Source organism: Paralichthys olivaceus, chromosome 15 (assembly GCF_024713975.1).
Source record: "Paralichthys olivaceus isolate ysfri-2021 chromosome 15, ASM2471397v2, whole genome shotgun sequence".
NCBI classification, from domain to species: Eukaryota; Metazoa; Chordata; class Actinopteri; order Pleuronectiformes; family Paralichthyidae; genus Paralichthys; species Paralichthys olivaceus.
Window position 1 is genome coordinate 12,188,810 of NC_091107.1, and position 15,740 is coordinate 12,204,549.

At 42.0% G+C, this 15,740-nt stretch overlaps 2 protein-coding genes across 2 annotated transcripts; one reads left to right on the forward strand and one right to left on the reverse strand.

Moving 5' to 3' along the window:
- Positions 1–1,312: 1,312 nt before the first annotated feature.
- On the forward strand, positions 1,313–10,086 carry LOC138404853 (V-set and immunoglobulin domain-containing protein 10-like 2). Its single transcript, XM_069510152.1, has 12 exons — positions 1,313–1,616; positions 2,402–2,752; positions 3,364–3,639; positions 3,937–4,212; positions 4,979–5,266; positions 5,357–5,614; positions 5,701–5,991; positions 6,880–7,233; positions 8,499–8,621; positions 8,718–8,742; positions 8,851–8,951; positions 9,357–10,086. The coding sequence occupies exons 1-12, from the start codon at positions 1,547–1,549 to the stop codon at positions 9,500–9,502; spliced, it is 2,559 nt and encodes an 852-aa protein (XP_069366253.1). The 5' UTR covers positions 1,313–1,546; the 3' UTR covers positions 9,503–10,086.
- Positions 9,893–14,591, reverse strand: chek1 (checkpoint kinase 1). The gene is made up of 14 exons (XM_020085321.2): positions 14,440–14,591; positions 14,230–14,295; positions 13,291–13,405; positions 12,976–13,084; positions 12,507–12,571; positions 12,357–12,426; positions 12,077–12,265; positions 11,630–11,734; positions 11,461–11,544; positions 11,289–11,373; positions 11,040–11,208; positions 10,804–10,935; positions 10,511–10,612; positions 9,893–10,272 (listed from the first exon to the last, which is right to left on the reverse strand). Exons 2-14 carry the CDS (start codon positions 14,292–14,294, stop codon positions 10,177–10,179), a joined length of 1,386 nt encoding a protein of 461 aa, XP_019940880.2. The 5' UTR covers position 14,295; positions 14,440–14,591; the 3' UTR covers positions 9,893–10,176.
- Between the last annotated feature and the right edge of the window lie 1,149 nt (positions 14,592–15,740).

Sequence of the window (15,740 nt, forward strand, 5' to 3'; positions counted from 1 at the left end):
ATTAACATTGGATTACATTGTACTTGTATGTGAAAGACTCACCTAACTGTTCAGTTCCCTTAAATGTTATAGAGCTTTATGGCATATTTTAAGTTATCGTTGCCACAGTAGGAAGCTGCCTTGAGAGAAAAAGGTCTTGTGAATTTAAACTTTGTTTCATAAGGGGACAGTTGGAACTAAGCGGAGATATGCGTTCTACTGAATGATAAAGGTTCTCCATGTAGTTTCACTTGATTGTTTGTTTTTGTATGGACATGGAGGAGAGACTAAAAACGTCTCGCACTGTGGCCCCAGTCCTCATCTCTGCCAGTTGAGGAAACTGATCTCCGTCCTTTATTCATTCATTCATGACAAACCTCTCAAATTACACACTCACGGTTCCACTCGCAGTCTCTCCTCCTTCTCTTTCTCCCGTTTGAAACTTCATCTCAAACATAAATTCAGTGCTCATCTTTAAAAAAACACAGAATTAACATTCCAGAGAGGAAATTGTGTGCAGGTGCAGGATCAGCATCTCATTAACTGAACACTGCAGGTTTTTTTTACGTCTTTAAATGGTGGCCTGCAGAGGGCTGGGATCACAGCATGTTGTGAGGGAACCCAGAGCATCACTACAAGATGCCAGATTTCTAAATCTATTTTAATCCTAATCCCATCAGTAGAGTTTACTCTGCTCTCTGGTCCCCACATGACCTTTGAAATTAAAATCTGGAGCTTGTAATTTCACAACTCGCCCAAGATGACTGGAAGCAGAGGGAAATATCTTCTTATCTCGCCGTAGCTACATGATAGAATGTCTTTGCTGTCTCTCAGCGCCAAAATGAGTTTGAAATGGTTTGTGGCATACACAGTTTTTTTTGCCCTTAAGCTCGTAGTAAAACAACCAAAGGGCAAAGAAAATAAGAAGATATAAATCCTTTTTAATCCCTCTTTTATTGTGTGCTTCTACTGTATGATGTAGGAAAGGGATGAGATTTATATCTCCAAGAGGGTTCATCAGTGTTTCTGAATCAACAAGGTGAGAACAATGAAAATTTAGATTCCACAACCTAAAAAGCTTGATCACAGCAAAACCTTGGTGAGACTCTCAATGATGTGTTTTTCATCGTTGACAGCACAAATTGAAGTCTTGTGTGGAGGAATGTTCATGTTGAGACACTGGATATCACCAGTGTTTGCGTGTGTGTGAGCGAAAGGCTAACCTGGCCACTCATGAGTCTCTCTTGTAAAATAGATGAGCTCAGTACGACCGTGTTATTCTAGCCATGCAGGAGAAGAAAGAGGGATGGAGGGATGGAGAGAAAGGAACAACACATGAATAATTGAGCCCAAATCAGTTTAGTGACCGTCCGTCCCTTCCTACTCTCAGTCTAATGAAGTCAGTGCCGGCAACTGGATTCTCTAACAAACGTCTGCAGTGCTGAAAAACAAATACGTGACCTCGGCCATCTAAGGGGAAAAATTTTTTGTGGCGAAAAACTCTGGATCATCTCTTCCACATTTTTGGGATTGAAGAGGTTGTTAGACTCAGGATCATCATGATACCATGGTGGCCCAACTGCTAGGGCTGGCCTTTCTGTTTCTACCTGTCAGCTTAGTCACCTGTGCAACTAATGGTAAGGGTTTCACAGTGTCTTTGGATTCATTTGAACTTTTGGATTCATTTCATCCAGTAAATAACTGGTTCTATAACATGATTTGATTGGCTTCAGTAGAATATGTTGTAGTTCTGTTGTACGTATTAAAGATTTGAAGTAGCTGACAGTATTGCACTTGATAGGCTTGGAGGCTGGTCTTGATATTTGAAACTGTAGTTTTGGAACAATTTATCCTCCAATATTTTTTTTGTATATGATACTGATACCTACATATTGGACTAAAACTGACAGCTTTTTCAGAGGTGTCCAATTCTGAGCAAATTTCAGTTAAACAGAAGAAGAAAAAAGAATTGTGGCATTTATTGTTGATGAGTTGTTTGTGATGTAATCACTAACAGTGGAACATTGCCTTCAAAGTCAATGTCATTATTTTTCGTGATTGTTTTAAGCGAACTTAAAAGCACTTTTTTCCTACTTACATCCATAAATATTGAATATTCTGACATTTCTTTTAACTATATCACCCAAACCTATTCCTGCTGACCGCTTGGTGTTATGGTAACAGAGAAAAAAAAACATCTATGAAAGCAAAAGGTGGTTTAAAGAGCGAACATGTCTGGAAAACATTATTGGACTAATCCCTTATTAAACTATTAGAGTGGGTCTGAAACTTGCAGTGTAATCAACCCTGTAATTGAACACCGGCAGGGCACATGACACGACCATCTCCTTTTCCCTCACTCACACACACACACACACACGCATTTTTTTGCATGATCGTGTGCCTCCTCTTTCTCCTCCAGTGCAGATCAAGTCCAACTGGGAGGTGGTGTATGAGGACACCAGTGTGTATGGCGTGGTGGGAAAAGCGGTAATCCTGGAGTGTGGCACCACCTTACCTGACATGTACATATGGAGCTTCACCAAGCCGGGCACTGAAGCTATTAAAGCTGTGGTGTACGATTTGGGCAAAGGAACCAGGATCCAGCAGCTGGCCATGACTCTCGGACAGTTGACGGTCATCTCAAACAGTGCAGCTGTGAGCATCGAGAAACTGCCAGTGGCTGCACATGGCCTGTTCACCTGCCAAGCCTTCTATGATATAGAACAGGAGCCCAAAGTAGTATATCACTATGTGCACCTCACTGTCAGAGGTAAGACTTCACTTCGTCAGACAGGAGTGTAGCTGGGAGGGAATACTCAACTCTTTAGCCCCAACATCACTAATAATTAGCTATTCCATCTTTTATCAACATCTGCATGGATCCAAATCTAAAGCTCAACCAAACCAGGTGGACAAAACCAACATATCTTAGATTTTACTGAGCTGCAATATATATATAAAAGACACAAAGATTAAAATCAGTAGCCAATCGTTACCTGGCCTTCTATACCCAATACTACATAATATCATACATATATATAAATGTCCAAACTAAATTGCAATTGTCTAAACACAAGTTTAACTGACTATTTCTTACGTCTGCCATTTGTCGGCCATTTTGGATTTTTACAAACAACTACATCCTTGTGTAACAAAACCAAAACAACCTTGAATCAAAAGTGTAAAGATTCAGGACAGATAAAAAAAAAAAAAACTTTGTTCCTCTGTCAGCTTGTGGTCCAACAGGCTACAGGTGTAAAGGTAACATTTAACATGACATGTCTGGATTCACAGCTACATCCATACACAATACAAATACATTTCCTGGAATATATAAATCTAATCACACCTCCATCTTTTGTGTCTTTGTCGTGAATTCAGTTCCGGTCAGTAAGCCTTCCCTCCTGATAAGTGATTTGTCTCCAGTGGAAGGATCGACCATTTGGATTCGCTGCAATCTGGAAAACGGGACTGGACCAATACAGTATGTGTGGCAACATGAAACCCGCACCGGCAACATATCCACCTTTGCAGAAGGAAACACCAGCGTGATCAACATGACCGATGTCAACCGAAACCACACCGGCTGGTTCCAATGTGTGGCCAGCAACGCCGTCAACAGCGAGAGGTCTAACAAGCTATGGCTAGAGACCATTTGTGAGTATTCTGTGGATGGTTTGGGGTTTGCTTGCTCCACAAAATACCTGTAGTCTAAGCTTTTAAAGACACTGCACGTGCTCATTAGTAATATTAATAGACCACCAAGCAAGATTTTTTGTCTAATGTAAGAGGCAGATATTTTTCTAGGAGTAGGTGAAGACCAAAAACAAAGCTAAAAGAAAGTGAATTGTCTAATTGCTGCTGTGTATAAAAGACTAGGTTGAAGTTGCTCACCTGCATCTTACATGTCTGTGTCCATCATAACTTTGTCGTGCTCATATCCTTTCTCCTCAGTTGGCCCAGACATTCCTCAGATAGACGTGACTCCATACAGTATGACAGGGCGGGGATACTCAGCCCTGGAGAGAGAGACTGTTTCTTTATTCTGTCATGCCCAGTCCAACCCGGTCAGTCAGTACGTCTGGTTCTACAACAACTCCCAGGTCTACACCGGGTCACAGTTTACCATCACCAAGATCCTCCGCATGCACACTGGCGACTACGCCTGCTTGGCACAGAACACGTACCTTAACACCCGCTCCAAAAAAACCATCAGCCTGACTGTCTACTGTGAGTCTGATATCTGACCTTGGACCGTGCTGTCAACTCTTGTCAACTCTCGACTCCGCTGCTGATCTCTCCTCTCAGACTTAACCTGTGTCCTTCTGTCTTGGTACTGCAAATGGCAAGGAGTGTAAAACAGTATTGACACCTATCCTGTTAACCAGAAACCTCCTTCGCCCCCTTTGTTTTTCTGTTTTGAACATTCACCCTTCATTCACTACATCAATTCTCTAATTTCAAGCTCTGTTCTCATTACTTTTTCTAAACACTCCCAAATAGCTTGCAAATGCACACACACTCATACACCTACACACCAACACACAGCAGAGTGTGGAAGTACTGCAGACCTATTCTCCTGTTTGGGCCGTCTAGGAAGTTGATGGGACTCTCTGTCAGGTACCTCGCTGTGATGTCACAGCCATGGCAAACATTGGTTGGCTAGAAAGCCGGTGCTTGCCATTTTTCTCTAATGTTTGGTTTTGCTGAGTTTCTGCTGTTCTGTCAGTTACTCAGATGATGTATCTGATCTTATACATCACTCAAGAGAGACAGAGTACATTGCCTATTCATATGCATCTTTTACAATAGAAAAGACATGCTCTGGAATGAAAAGCCCAATGTAATGAAAAGCCCATTACTCTTCTATAATTGTGGTCCATACCAAATATCCTAACTACTTGAGCCCCACATGCCCTTCCTTTGGCCCAGATGACCTCATGCAACCCCCACTTTGCACATCACTACCTTGTCACGCTGCACTTTATCTCCACAGACCCGCCCGATGGCTCCCCCTCCTGTTCTGTGCAGCCAGCTCTGAATCACACCTCTCTGAGACTGCTCTGCTCCTGGCCTGGTGGTTTCCCCTCCGCCTCCCTCCACTGGAGCGAAGACCTGAAACGACTGGGACAGGAGGAGGCCGACACAAGCCACCAACCAAATCCACTGACCAACACTGCCATCTTGCTGCCATCTGAAGGCCTGACTTCCAACAACAGCTTGTTTTCATGCATGGGTTCTCACCCAGCTCTCAAGCAGTCGATAGCATGCAGCACGCGCACATGTAAGAAACACAGAGGAAAAGTGAAGTTTGTTTTTTTAAGCTCCCTGATCACCAAACCTGTGACAACTCTCCACTCTTTTCCTCTATTAGATGTACCCCCTGCAGAGCCAGTGTGTTTTGCCTATGTGACCAACAACAAGCAGTATCTGATGCTGTCCTGCTCCTGGGATGGAGGGGCCCCAAAGGCCTTGGTGTGGTGGGAGGGCCCGGGTGGTCAAGGCAAAGGCGGAGAAGAAAACTCCAACCTCCTGATCCTTCGCTATGGCACCGCTCGCAGCGAGAAGCCCTACACCTGCCATGCTAAACATCCTCTCCTGGTCCAAATCAAGACCTGCAGGCTCTCACTGGGTCAGTAAGGATTGTTAATATCACCTTACAACAAATCGCAGACATGGCTTGATGATTAATTAATTTAATGTTCACTTGTCATGTAGAGGCTCCTGTGTTACTGACACAGCGCAGAGTTGTGTCTGTGTATGAGGGGAGTGATGTGCAGCTCACCTGCAACCTGAGAGCCAACTATCTCCCGGTCAGTGAAATCATCTGGTTCAACAATCAGGGTGCGGACGTCCACGACACCTCCAAGTACAAACTCCTGCGAACATCTGCATGGGCCAATCTGACTGTGAGAGACACGGATGAGACTCGAGACAGTGGCGAGTACAGATGCACCACCTCCAATGCAGTGGGAGGAACTGAAATCAATGTCACCTTAGTGGTCAAGAGTAAGAAATCATTTTATTTGTCAAGTAATAACTTAACCACACAGTCTGACATCCTGGGAAATGCACTATTATCTGCTGTCTTGTGGGACGTTAGATAAGAGGATTGACACTATAAAGCCATTAACTTAGTTTAGAATTAAGGCTAGTATTAGACAGCAGGAAGACTAGCATACAAACCTTAATTGTACAAATGGCAAGTTGTGGTATGAAACTAATGATTGGCTGGGAGGAGTAACTGCAACCAACCAAGGAAATACACTGATCACACTATTACCACCCATAAAAACACAATTTGCCATTTCAGACTTTGTTTTTTTATTGGATTATACAAATAAAATATAATATGCTAATGATTGGGCTTTAAAGGTGTTGGTAGGTCGATTTTGTTTGGAAGGAGCTTGGCGAGCTGCTCAGTCTTTATGGTAAACTAAGCTCACCTGCTACTATCAGCTTCATATCTACTGCACGGACATTATCAATCACTCTGCTCATCTAAATCTAGCATAAATGTCAAAAAGCATATTTCTCTAAAATATTAAGATCCTCCAACTATGCTAGCAGTGGGTGTGCATTCACCTGTGCATTAAGCTAAATCTTAACATTACCATGTCAGCATTGTGATGTTAGCATGTAAGCCCACCAGCTTTGAGTTAAATACCAACAACTGTATGCTAACATGCAAATACCAAAAAAGGTAAAATTCATACACTGCATGTTCAAAAGCAAATTAACTAAATAAACTAATAAAAATGAGGATGCCAAAATCCATCCAAATGATGTAGGCTGCCATCTGTCTAATGTCTATTGTGATAGACCATATCAACACAAACTGTAAGGTCAGAAAGAAGTGTGTATTTCTGTTAGGTTGTACTTTTTGTTCTTCATCAGGGCACCCCATGCCACCCAATGCGACCCTTATCAAAGTGATGTACAACAGCCGCCAGCGTATCGAGGTGGAGCTGGAGTGGCAGGTGCAGAACGAGGAACATGGAGGGTGGACGGGTTTCCTCTTGGAGCACAGATGGGTGTCAGAGCGACCCGGGAGGAGAGGCAGCAGCAACGACACAGAAGAGGAAGCAGAGGACAGGATTGGTCCACCAGCCTGGTACCGTAACTTCATCCAGGACCCCGATGTCAGAAGTCAGACAGTATTGAGACTAACTCCCACCACTACCTACCAGTTCCGTGTCACACCTGTCAACCACCGCACCATTGGACACCCTTCGGAAGCGAAGACTCCAGGTATAGAACGTAAACATAGTGAGGAAAACATAGTGAACTGAGCAAAGACAGGGGCCGGAGTTAGGGATTTCTTTACAAATCAATGATAATAAAAAAAAATAATTATGCACCGATTGCTGTTACTGTGACTTTGATGACAGTCTAACCCTTTTTGTTTTTCTTCTTTGTGTTATCCACTTAGGTGAAAGACTCATACACAAACAAAAAAAGCACACTAACACAATCACACTTGACTGCTTCACTCCTCACTTCCTCTTTACCTACTTCCTTATCTTTCTTCAACCTGGCCCTGTGTGCCTCTTCTTGCAATTGCTTTGTGGAAATTGTACCATGTTTAGAAGGATGTGATTAATCCAAGACAAACGATTATTGAGGATGTAGAAAGGCTTGCCAGTGAGGTTGGTCAGTGGTTTTCAACCCTGCATGGTCAGAGTCAGTAATCAGAAAAGACAATTATGGGATAATATACAAGACCAGACTGTATATAAATATGAATGACGCCTCTCCACTTTCTCCAACTATCCAGACATTAAAGGTTCCGTGTGTAAGATTTAGGTGAAAGGGATCAATTGGCAGAAATTTAATATAAAATAGTCCAAGTCATGTTTTTACTGGTGGAAAATCATCTACATTTTAGAATTGTTGTTTTACCCTAGAATGGGCCCTTTAAATTTAAATACTTTATATTGGGAGCAGGTCCTCTTTACAAAGGCCAGACTGGAGCCAGTGTATTCAGTAGCAATTGGGCGATGGAGCTGCAGTAACAAAATCCCACTAATACACAATCACTAGTCAATCTCAACTGTTTATCACGACTTCTGACCCTGTTTTTATAGCATCAAGCACTTAATTAAAACAAAACTTGCCAGAAAAATGAGCACTTGAATGTACATCAGTGTGTGACAAATGAATTTGATCGTTTCTTTTGGCTCATGTCCCATCCACAAACACGGAGGACACCAGAATTATGCCCTACAGTGCAGCCAGCCACCAGATGGCTATCTTGTCTTCATCTTTATATGCAGTCCATTAACCAGGCCAAGTAAGGCTGCATCAAATCCATAGTGAATCAAACTGACCATGGGTCACTCAAAACTGGAGTGGATGTAAAATTTACAAACAATTATGAATTAAGTGCATTTTGTGCCACAAGACAAACAGACATGGGTTGAGAACCACTTGAAACGTGATGTTAAAAACCAAACACACTGTGCGTTATGTCAGAGGTGTACTGTTTTGCAAAGTGTAACTGTGATGTGTTGCAGCGGAGCCGAGCAACAACATGTACCCTGCTGTGATTGGAGCAGCCATCGGCGGAATGCTCTTTGCAGCCCTCCTCACAGCTCTGCTGCTCGTCTACATAATCCGCAACCGCAACAACAATCCTCGTGAGTCCTGCACACAAACACCAGTATCCTAATGGCTTCTAATGAAGCATTTATCCCCTAATGTGGCATTCATCTTCTGTTTTTCTTCTCCAACAGGACTACATGATATGCTGTTTGGCTTGTGAGTAGCTGTCTTTACTGTACTGTTTGGATATTAAGCATATTGTACTGATGCTGACTGTGTATATAGACATGCTGTTATAAGTGTTTCTTGTTTCGGTGTGTCCAGGCAGCACAGCCAGTCGAGGGAAAACATCAACTTCCCAGAAGATGAAGTTGTAGGCGCGTCAGAGGGAGGAATAGAGGAGATTGGTGGTTTATCAAGTCCAGGCAAGACGAACCCCCATCAAACACACATTCATATAAATGCCAAGCCCCCCCCCCACACTCATTTAGACATAGACATTTCAAGAATTATTGTGGGCTTTGAATTACCCTCTCCTTCTCCCCTTACAGCTCAGTCTGCAAATATACACAAGAACATGGGCCTGCAACTGAGACAAAAAGGCCCACTCTGTTATTTCCATCTTTGTAATCATTTAAAGACTTTTGATCAAACTGGTATTTATGGGTAAAATCCCATGGTAGCTAACAAGGTGATGTGGCCATGGCTTAAAAGGAGAGATGTGCAAGATTCGCAATTAACACCCACAGAGTAGCTTCAATCAGCCGAACAATAGATGGAGTCTTTGCTTGTCTACCTGATGCTAAACCCTTGCTGCTGCTCTCTTCCAGGTCCAACCGTGGCTTTACCCCGAGCGGCTTCACCCCTCACCACCTCACCCATGAGTGCCACCCAATCTGTCAGCCAAGGCCCTCCCCCCGGAGACGATAACGAGCCTGTCAGCGTCACCATCACCGTCAAGGCCACAGGCTCATAGTTATTATCAGTCTCCCTCAGTTGAGAAATTATTTTTTGTAGATTTGTAGGTTAGTTAGAGACTTATCTGATGTCCACTAGAATAACAGTCACATTACTTCATATATCTGTCACTACAAAGATTGGTGAATCGTTTGAAGCATTGTTTAATTTGTGCATTAAATATTATATATACTGCTTAGCCCACAGAAGGGCTTAAAAACATTTTAAGCTTCCTGCAGGAGGAGAACAACTTCTGTTGTTTCCTTATTTAACAATTTCACACTGAGGCTTTTGTATTCATATGGATACTGGCAATATTTGAGTTCATCACTATCCCGAAAATTATTAACTTTGTCACTGGTCATCTTCAATGTGCACATTTATCACAGAACCTTTAGTGTATAATGGCTTGTTGTTTAATAATTTATTCAAGACTTTGGACTGTATCGTGTCAAACAACTTCGTCTTCTCAACGGCAGATGGAAAGACAGACAGGCACTCACTACTGTGCATCCACCCACAGCGTCTGTCCTTTGACAACTGGCTGATGACCCACTACTTCTCTCACATTATACAAGAAAACAACAATGACATAAAGACACCTTTAAAATATCGACACCACGGCTAAGTATGTACAGGTTCTCTGTAACTTCCATGGCAGTTTGTTTGTAGTCACTGTGAGGCCCACGCCGCTCATGTAACTGAGAGTAAAATCTTCTGAGTGCTGATGATGTCACCAAGCTTCTGTTTTATCTTCACAAAGAGTCGTTTAAACTCCAGACCGTCGCCCTGGAAAGACACAGACACACGTCAAACATCTTTCTGGTGATAACATGTACTGGGGTGTTGCTGTGTTGTTGCTAGGGTAGCATTAACCAAGACATAATTTTCTCACAAACAGGATGTTGCTTCTATTGTTTTCTTAGGTTTTTTTGTTGTGTGGTTTAACAGCACATTTCATGTCTCAACCATTATTATGGTAATGGGTTATTCACATTAGAAACCCTTTGAAATGCTAAAAACCAACCTTAGACAGTCTGAAGTCCAGCAGCACTCTATTATTCATCTCCAGCAAATGGACTTTGAAGATGAGTTTGTTATTGCGCTTGTCGAGTGTGCTCAATGTCACCTGAGGAGCAGAGAGAGGTTCATTAAACTGTGTTTGATGGTTCCCAGCAGCTGTAGGATGTTTGTGTGTGTTAATATTGGTCCCAACTGAAACAGATATTCTGCTTGTGTGGTGCAGATGGTGTTATTTTACTCAATTTCACAGCATGTAGTGATTCTGTAAATATCTAAATCCCGAGAGTGCAGATGTACCTGTTTGGTGCAGGTGAGTTTGAAGCCAAGCGCCAGACTTTCACACGTGTTTTTCAGGGCAGATAATGAGGCGTCGGCATTCACAGTAGTGAAGAAGCGTGTCATTCTCCGCACTAATCTCTGCCAAGGAGACTTCACAATAAAAATAAGACAAGTAATTAAAAGTAGTTGTTGTTCCCACAGATCATCACGTGTAATAAAACAAAAAACAAACATATACAGCACTGAACATTTACCTGACTGGCTCCCGGCGTGCCCAGTAGCTGACTACCCAGCAACATGTGCTCCGGCTTGGTCGGCTGGGAGAAGCTGACTTGTCCGTCGGTCTGACTGATTAACAACATGGCTTCCCAGCCAGCTGCTGCGAGATCAGGCTGAGAGCTAGAAAACTGCATCATGTCATCACTGCAGAGGGAGGAATGTGGTGTTGAGATGACGCAAACAAAAGTAAATACAACTTTCAGTTAAGATTCTAAGCTCCTGACCTATTGGCTCTGGATTTTAGTCCCACATCTGATCGAAGATGTTTGTTTCCTCCTGAACCCAGAGAAACCGGCGGGGGCTTCACACCTGCAGGGAACCACACAGAAATCAGTCGATTGAACAATAAAACATTTAAATGCAGTTGATTTTTTTTGTCCTGATAATAAAACTTGCCTTGTGTAAACCAGCGATCCTTCTTTATTTCTGTGATGGCGATGCGTGCATCTGGACTCACCTGCAGTAATTTGGACAACAGACCTGTACAGAGCAGATACATTTTATTATTATATTATATTAAGCTCCAAGAAAAGTAGAATTTAAATTTATATAATCTGAAACTTACTAAGTGGCGTTGGTTGTATTTTTTTCCAAGGAGGTAGATACGTTTTCTTTTGAACCCAGTCTGAAAACTCTTGACAGCTCTCAGTGGGCTGGTCCCATGGTAACTCTAACAAAGCAACACAAAGAGAGAGAGACAAACATGGGCTGGAATGGACTTAATTCCAAGCAACAAAAATCATCCTTCTGTAGTTTGATATATAAATATAATTTACCAAATGGATTCAATAGTTTGACAATGTCTGTGACCATCAAATTGAAACTAGTTCATCTTGGAAAATTATTGTTTTCGCCAAATTTGAAGAAATTCCCTCAAGGCTTGAACAGGATGGACAGATGAATGAATCTGTCTGTAACCTTCACAGTATTGAGTTCCTTACATTCTATTGGAGCACAGAAGTGGGTATGACACTGTGTCGAGCCCCTGAGAACAAAGACTTTGTGGTTTTACCTCCAGCCAGCATGGCAGTGAGCACGATCCCACAAGCCCAAATATCAGCAGGCTGAGCTTTGTACTCTGGTCGGCTGAGAAGCTCTGGGGCCACGTAGGGAAGCGTCCCACAGAGTCGATTCAGAGGACGCTCTCGTCCTTTGAAACGAAACATGGTGGCCAGGCCAAAGTCTGTCAGCTTCAGGTTATCTAAAGGTAAAGAAGAGCAGCAGACGATGGTAAGAATCCATTTTTTAAAAAGTTATTCCTTTATCACGGGGAACACATTGTGTTTCCTCACCTTTGTCATCCAGCAAGATGTTCTCTGGCTTTATGTCTCTGTGGGTGATGCCAATACTGTGGAGGTACTCCTGCAGAGGTGTGACTGTGAGTTTAATAACAGCAGAATCATACAGGATATCACATCAATGCACAGATTTGGTTCACTCACCACAGCTGCTATTAGCTGCTGGAAAAACATATGAGCATCTTTCTCTGCCATCCCCACGTCAGGCTCTACAGTGAGAGTAAGAACATCTTAGTAACATGAATCAATCAGAGCATTAATAGATAGCAGCAACAGACTGGGGATCATGCTGACTCAAAGATCCACTGCCACTACAGTAAGTCATTTTATACGTTGGTAGTGTGCATTAATTATATTATGAAGAAAAGAAAGGCAACAATTGCATTTCCACCCATGGGTCAGGTACATTTGAGATTAAATGAGTTTAAAGAAAGTGAATCAATGATTAGTTGTGAGTCAGGTAAGACAATAAATATGTATTATATATAAGCTGTACAATCTTGTGATTCCTGGCATTATATGTAATAATAGAGAAGACTTAAGTCTATCAGCGATTTGGTCACACCCTAAATGACAGTAGTCCTATGTTTGCCACCTAACAGGGGTGTCTCACCGATTCGGTCGAACAGCTCTCCTCCGGTGCAGTACTCCAGGAAGAGGTACACCGTCGGCCCTTCCTTCCGATGGCCAAAAAAACGCACGATGTTGGGGTGGTTGAGGATCTACCAAACAGCAGTAAATAGCTTTAAGTGCAAACACAGTTCTCATAAAAGATGCTTTCAGACAATGTTTCTGGTTAAAACTATTAAAAGTTTTAAAATTTGAATCAATTTTTTAAAGCTTTTTAACCATTTAAAAACATGGTAACTGGTCGACACACATTACATTTTCCCACTTCAGCCAGTAACCACTGACTGCACTGACCTACCTTATGGACGCACACCTCCTTCTTGACATTTTCAGCGCACTCTTTAGCCTGAGAGGTATCGATCACCTTAACTGCAACCGCCTCCTCCGTCTGCCGGTTCACCAGCAGCCTCACTCTGAGACGCAGGAACGCAAAGAGAGAAGAGAGGTTCGATCACAGGGGCCAGGCAGACACGAGACAAATAAAAGGCAGTGGTGGAGAGTTACAGTTACCTTTGATTAAACAGGGTAAATGACTGTCAGCAGCACAATTTGTTAACTGACTAACTAAACTGTGTATTTTTATGTCCCCCAAGGAGGGTATGTTTTTTTTTTTTGTGAGCAGGATTATGCAAAAACAGATTTCCACAAAACTTGGTGGAAGGATGGGACATGGTCCAAGGAAGAATCTATTACATTTTGGCAAAGATCATATTATTTTCACTTTCTCAAACAGGAGAGAGATAGAATGTTATTTGAAATTTTAACTGATTTTCATGGGGATAACTCTTGGATCTTGATAAAAAAAACATCCTGATAGTGATTTTTTTTTTGTTATATTGCTACTGAGAAAATTATAGTGTGATGATTATTGATTTGTTTAATTGTCCAAACATGGTTTCAGGTAAATAAAATCAGTGTTGTTGGAACAGATGAAGAGGAGCTGTTTTGTTTCTTCTCATATTAATGTAACTATATAAAATCACATTCATTATCTCTGACCCTTCAGATGAGCAGGGAGCATTAGTATTCAACCTGAACTCTTACTTTGCTGCTTTTTCAACTTTACAACTCTCTCAAAAGTCCTGTGGAGCAAGCTGCAGAAATAAGATGCTCCGTGATTTATTGATGCAAGAATTCTACACATCATTTGGACACATTAACTATACCAGGCGACGTACTGCTAAGAACAGTGGGAGGGTAAATCATGTAAGTGCTTATAACAGAAGAGGATTCATACTCTCCGTAGGCTCCTTCTCCCAGTGTCTGCACCAGGTCCCAGTCCTGCACAAAAGGCACCGCCATGCTACAAACACAAACACACACTCGTGGATTTCCCTCACATTTCACCTCCTGCAGATGCTGTCAGCTCAGTGGAAATTCACCGGCTCATTCGTCAAAGAGTGAAATGTCACGGACGTATTGACTCGTAGTTAAATAACCGACTCACCTGTTGTGTCAGACGAACTTTCTCATGAGTCTGAAGCAGCGACTCTGAACAACCTGCCACAAATTTGGCGCCTTGTTGTTTCTTCTGTTGATGACTTCCGACATTTCGCCACTTCCGGTTGTTCCTCTACTTCTCTGAGGTTTAACGGCAGCTGCTCTCCTCAGCGCTGCTCTACCGCCACCTATGGGAGACTGTTTACTCCTACAGGTTTTTACCACATTCACTAATTCATTTGTAGTTTAAAGTCATTGGGCTTGTACCAAATCTTTGAATAATAATAATAATAATAATAATAATAATAATAATAATAATAATAGGGAAAAAAGATAAATAAGAAATGTGTTGAAATGGAAACAAAATGTTGCTCCATGACATTTCTCTTATTTGTAAATGAGGAATGTCAGAGGCATAAACTGACAATTTGGCAGCACAATGTCACAGTGACTGATCAATAATTATTGTATAAATACTGTATAAATATTGTTGCAAATACTGACAATTTTGCATACGCTCTTACCTGTGGTGTGGTTGCTCCAGTAGGTGGCGCTAGAGGTGAGGCCATGGGGTCAACATGTTATTGCTCTTAGAGGGATAATCATAGCAATCATTCATGCACAGAAAAAAGGTAAATGCAAGTTGAAAATTATATCCCTATGGAAAATGATTGTACCATCAATTATAATAAATAAAAGTGAATTTGAAATCTTCCATATCACAAAACAAAACAAGCCTGTTACAACAATAGACGGACAAATCAGCCGTAATGAAGCAACACAAGTGTGAGTCACAAAGTGTATAAAAGGAAACAATAGTGTCTTTGTGTAACATCTCTGCATCAACACAGTGACGAATCCAAACTATCTGGTCTCTATCAGATGTGACATCAGCTCTTCGAGAAGCTGGAGACACACCTTACATGAACTGTGAAATCCTTACCAGCATTAGCTTTTCTTCAAAACACAACACAAACAAATGTGGGCCAGCTCAGGCCATGATGTGGCACTTCTGGCCTTCTTGCGGCCCGTTCAAAATAGATTTGTGCCTAAAGGGGCCAACTTGTAAAATAGCAAATGTGGACCAATTATCCCAAAATAGATTACATTTATATTCACAGTTACATTCGGTGCTCCTGGCAACATGTAATCCAGATGTGAAGCTAAAGTGACCTATGTGGTAAATTGTGCGATGGCCCGAATAGCACAAAACAAATTCTGGCCACCTTTGGCACCTTTGGTTTTCATATAGTATTGCTATGGCTCAGATCTGGAAAACAGGAGCGGAGTGCCCAAGTGCCATCAATC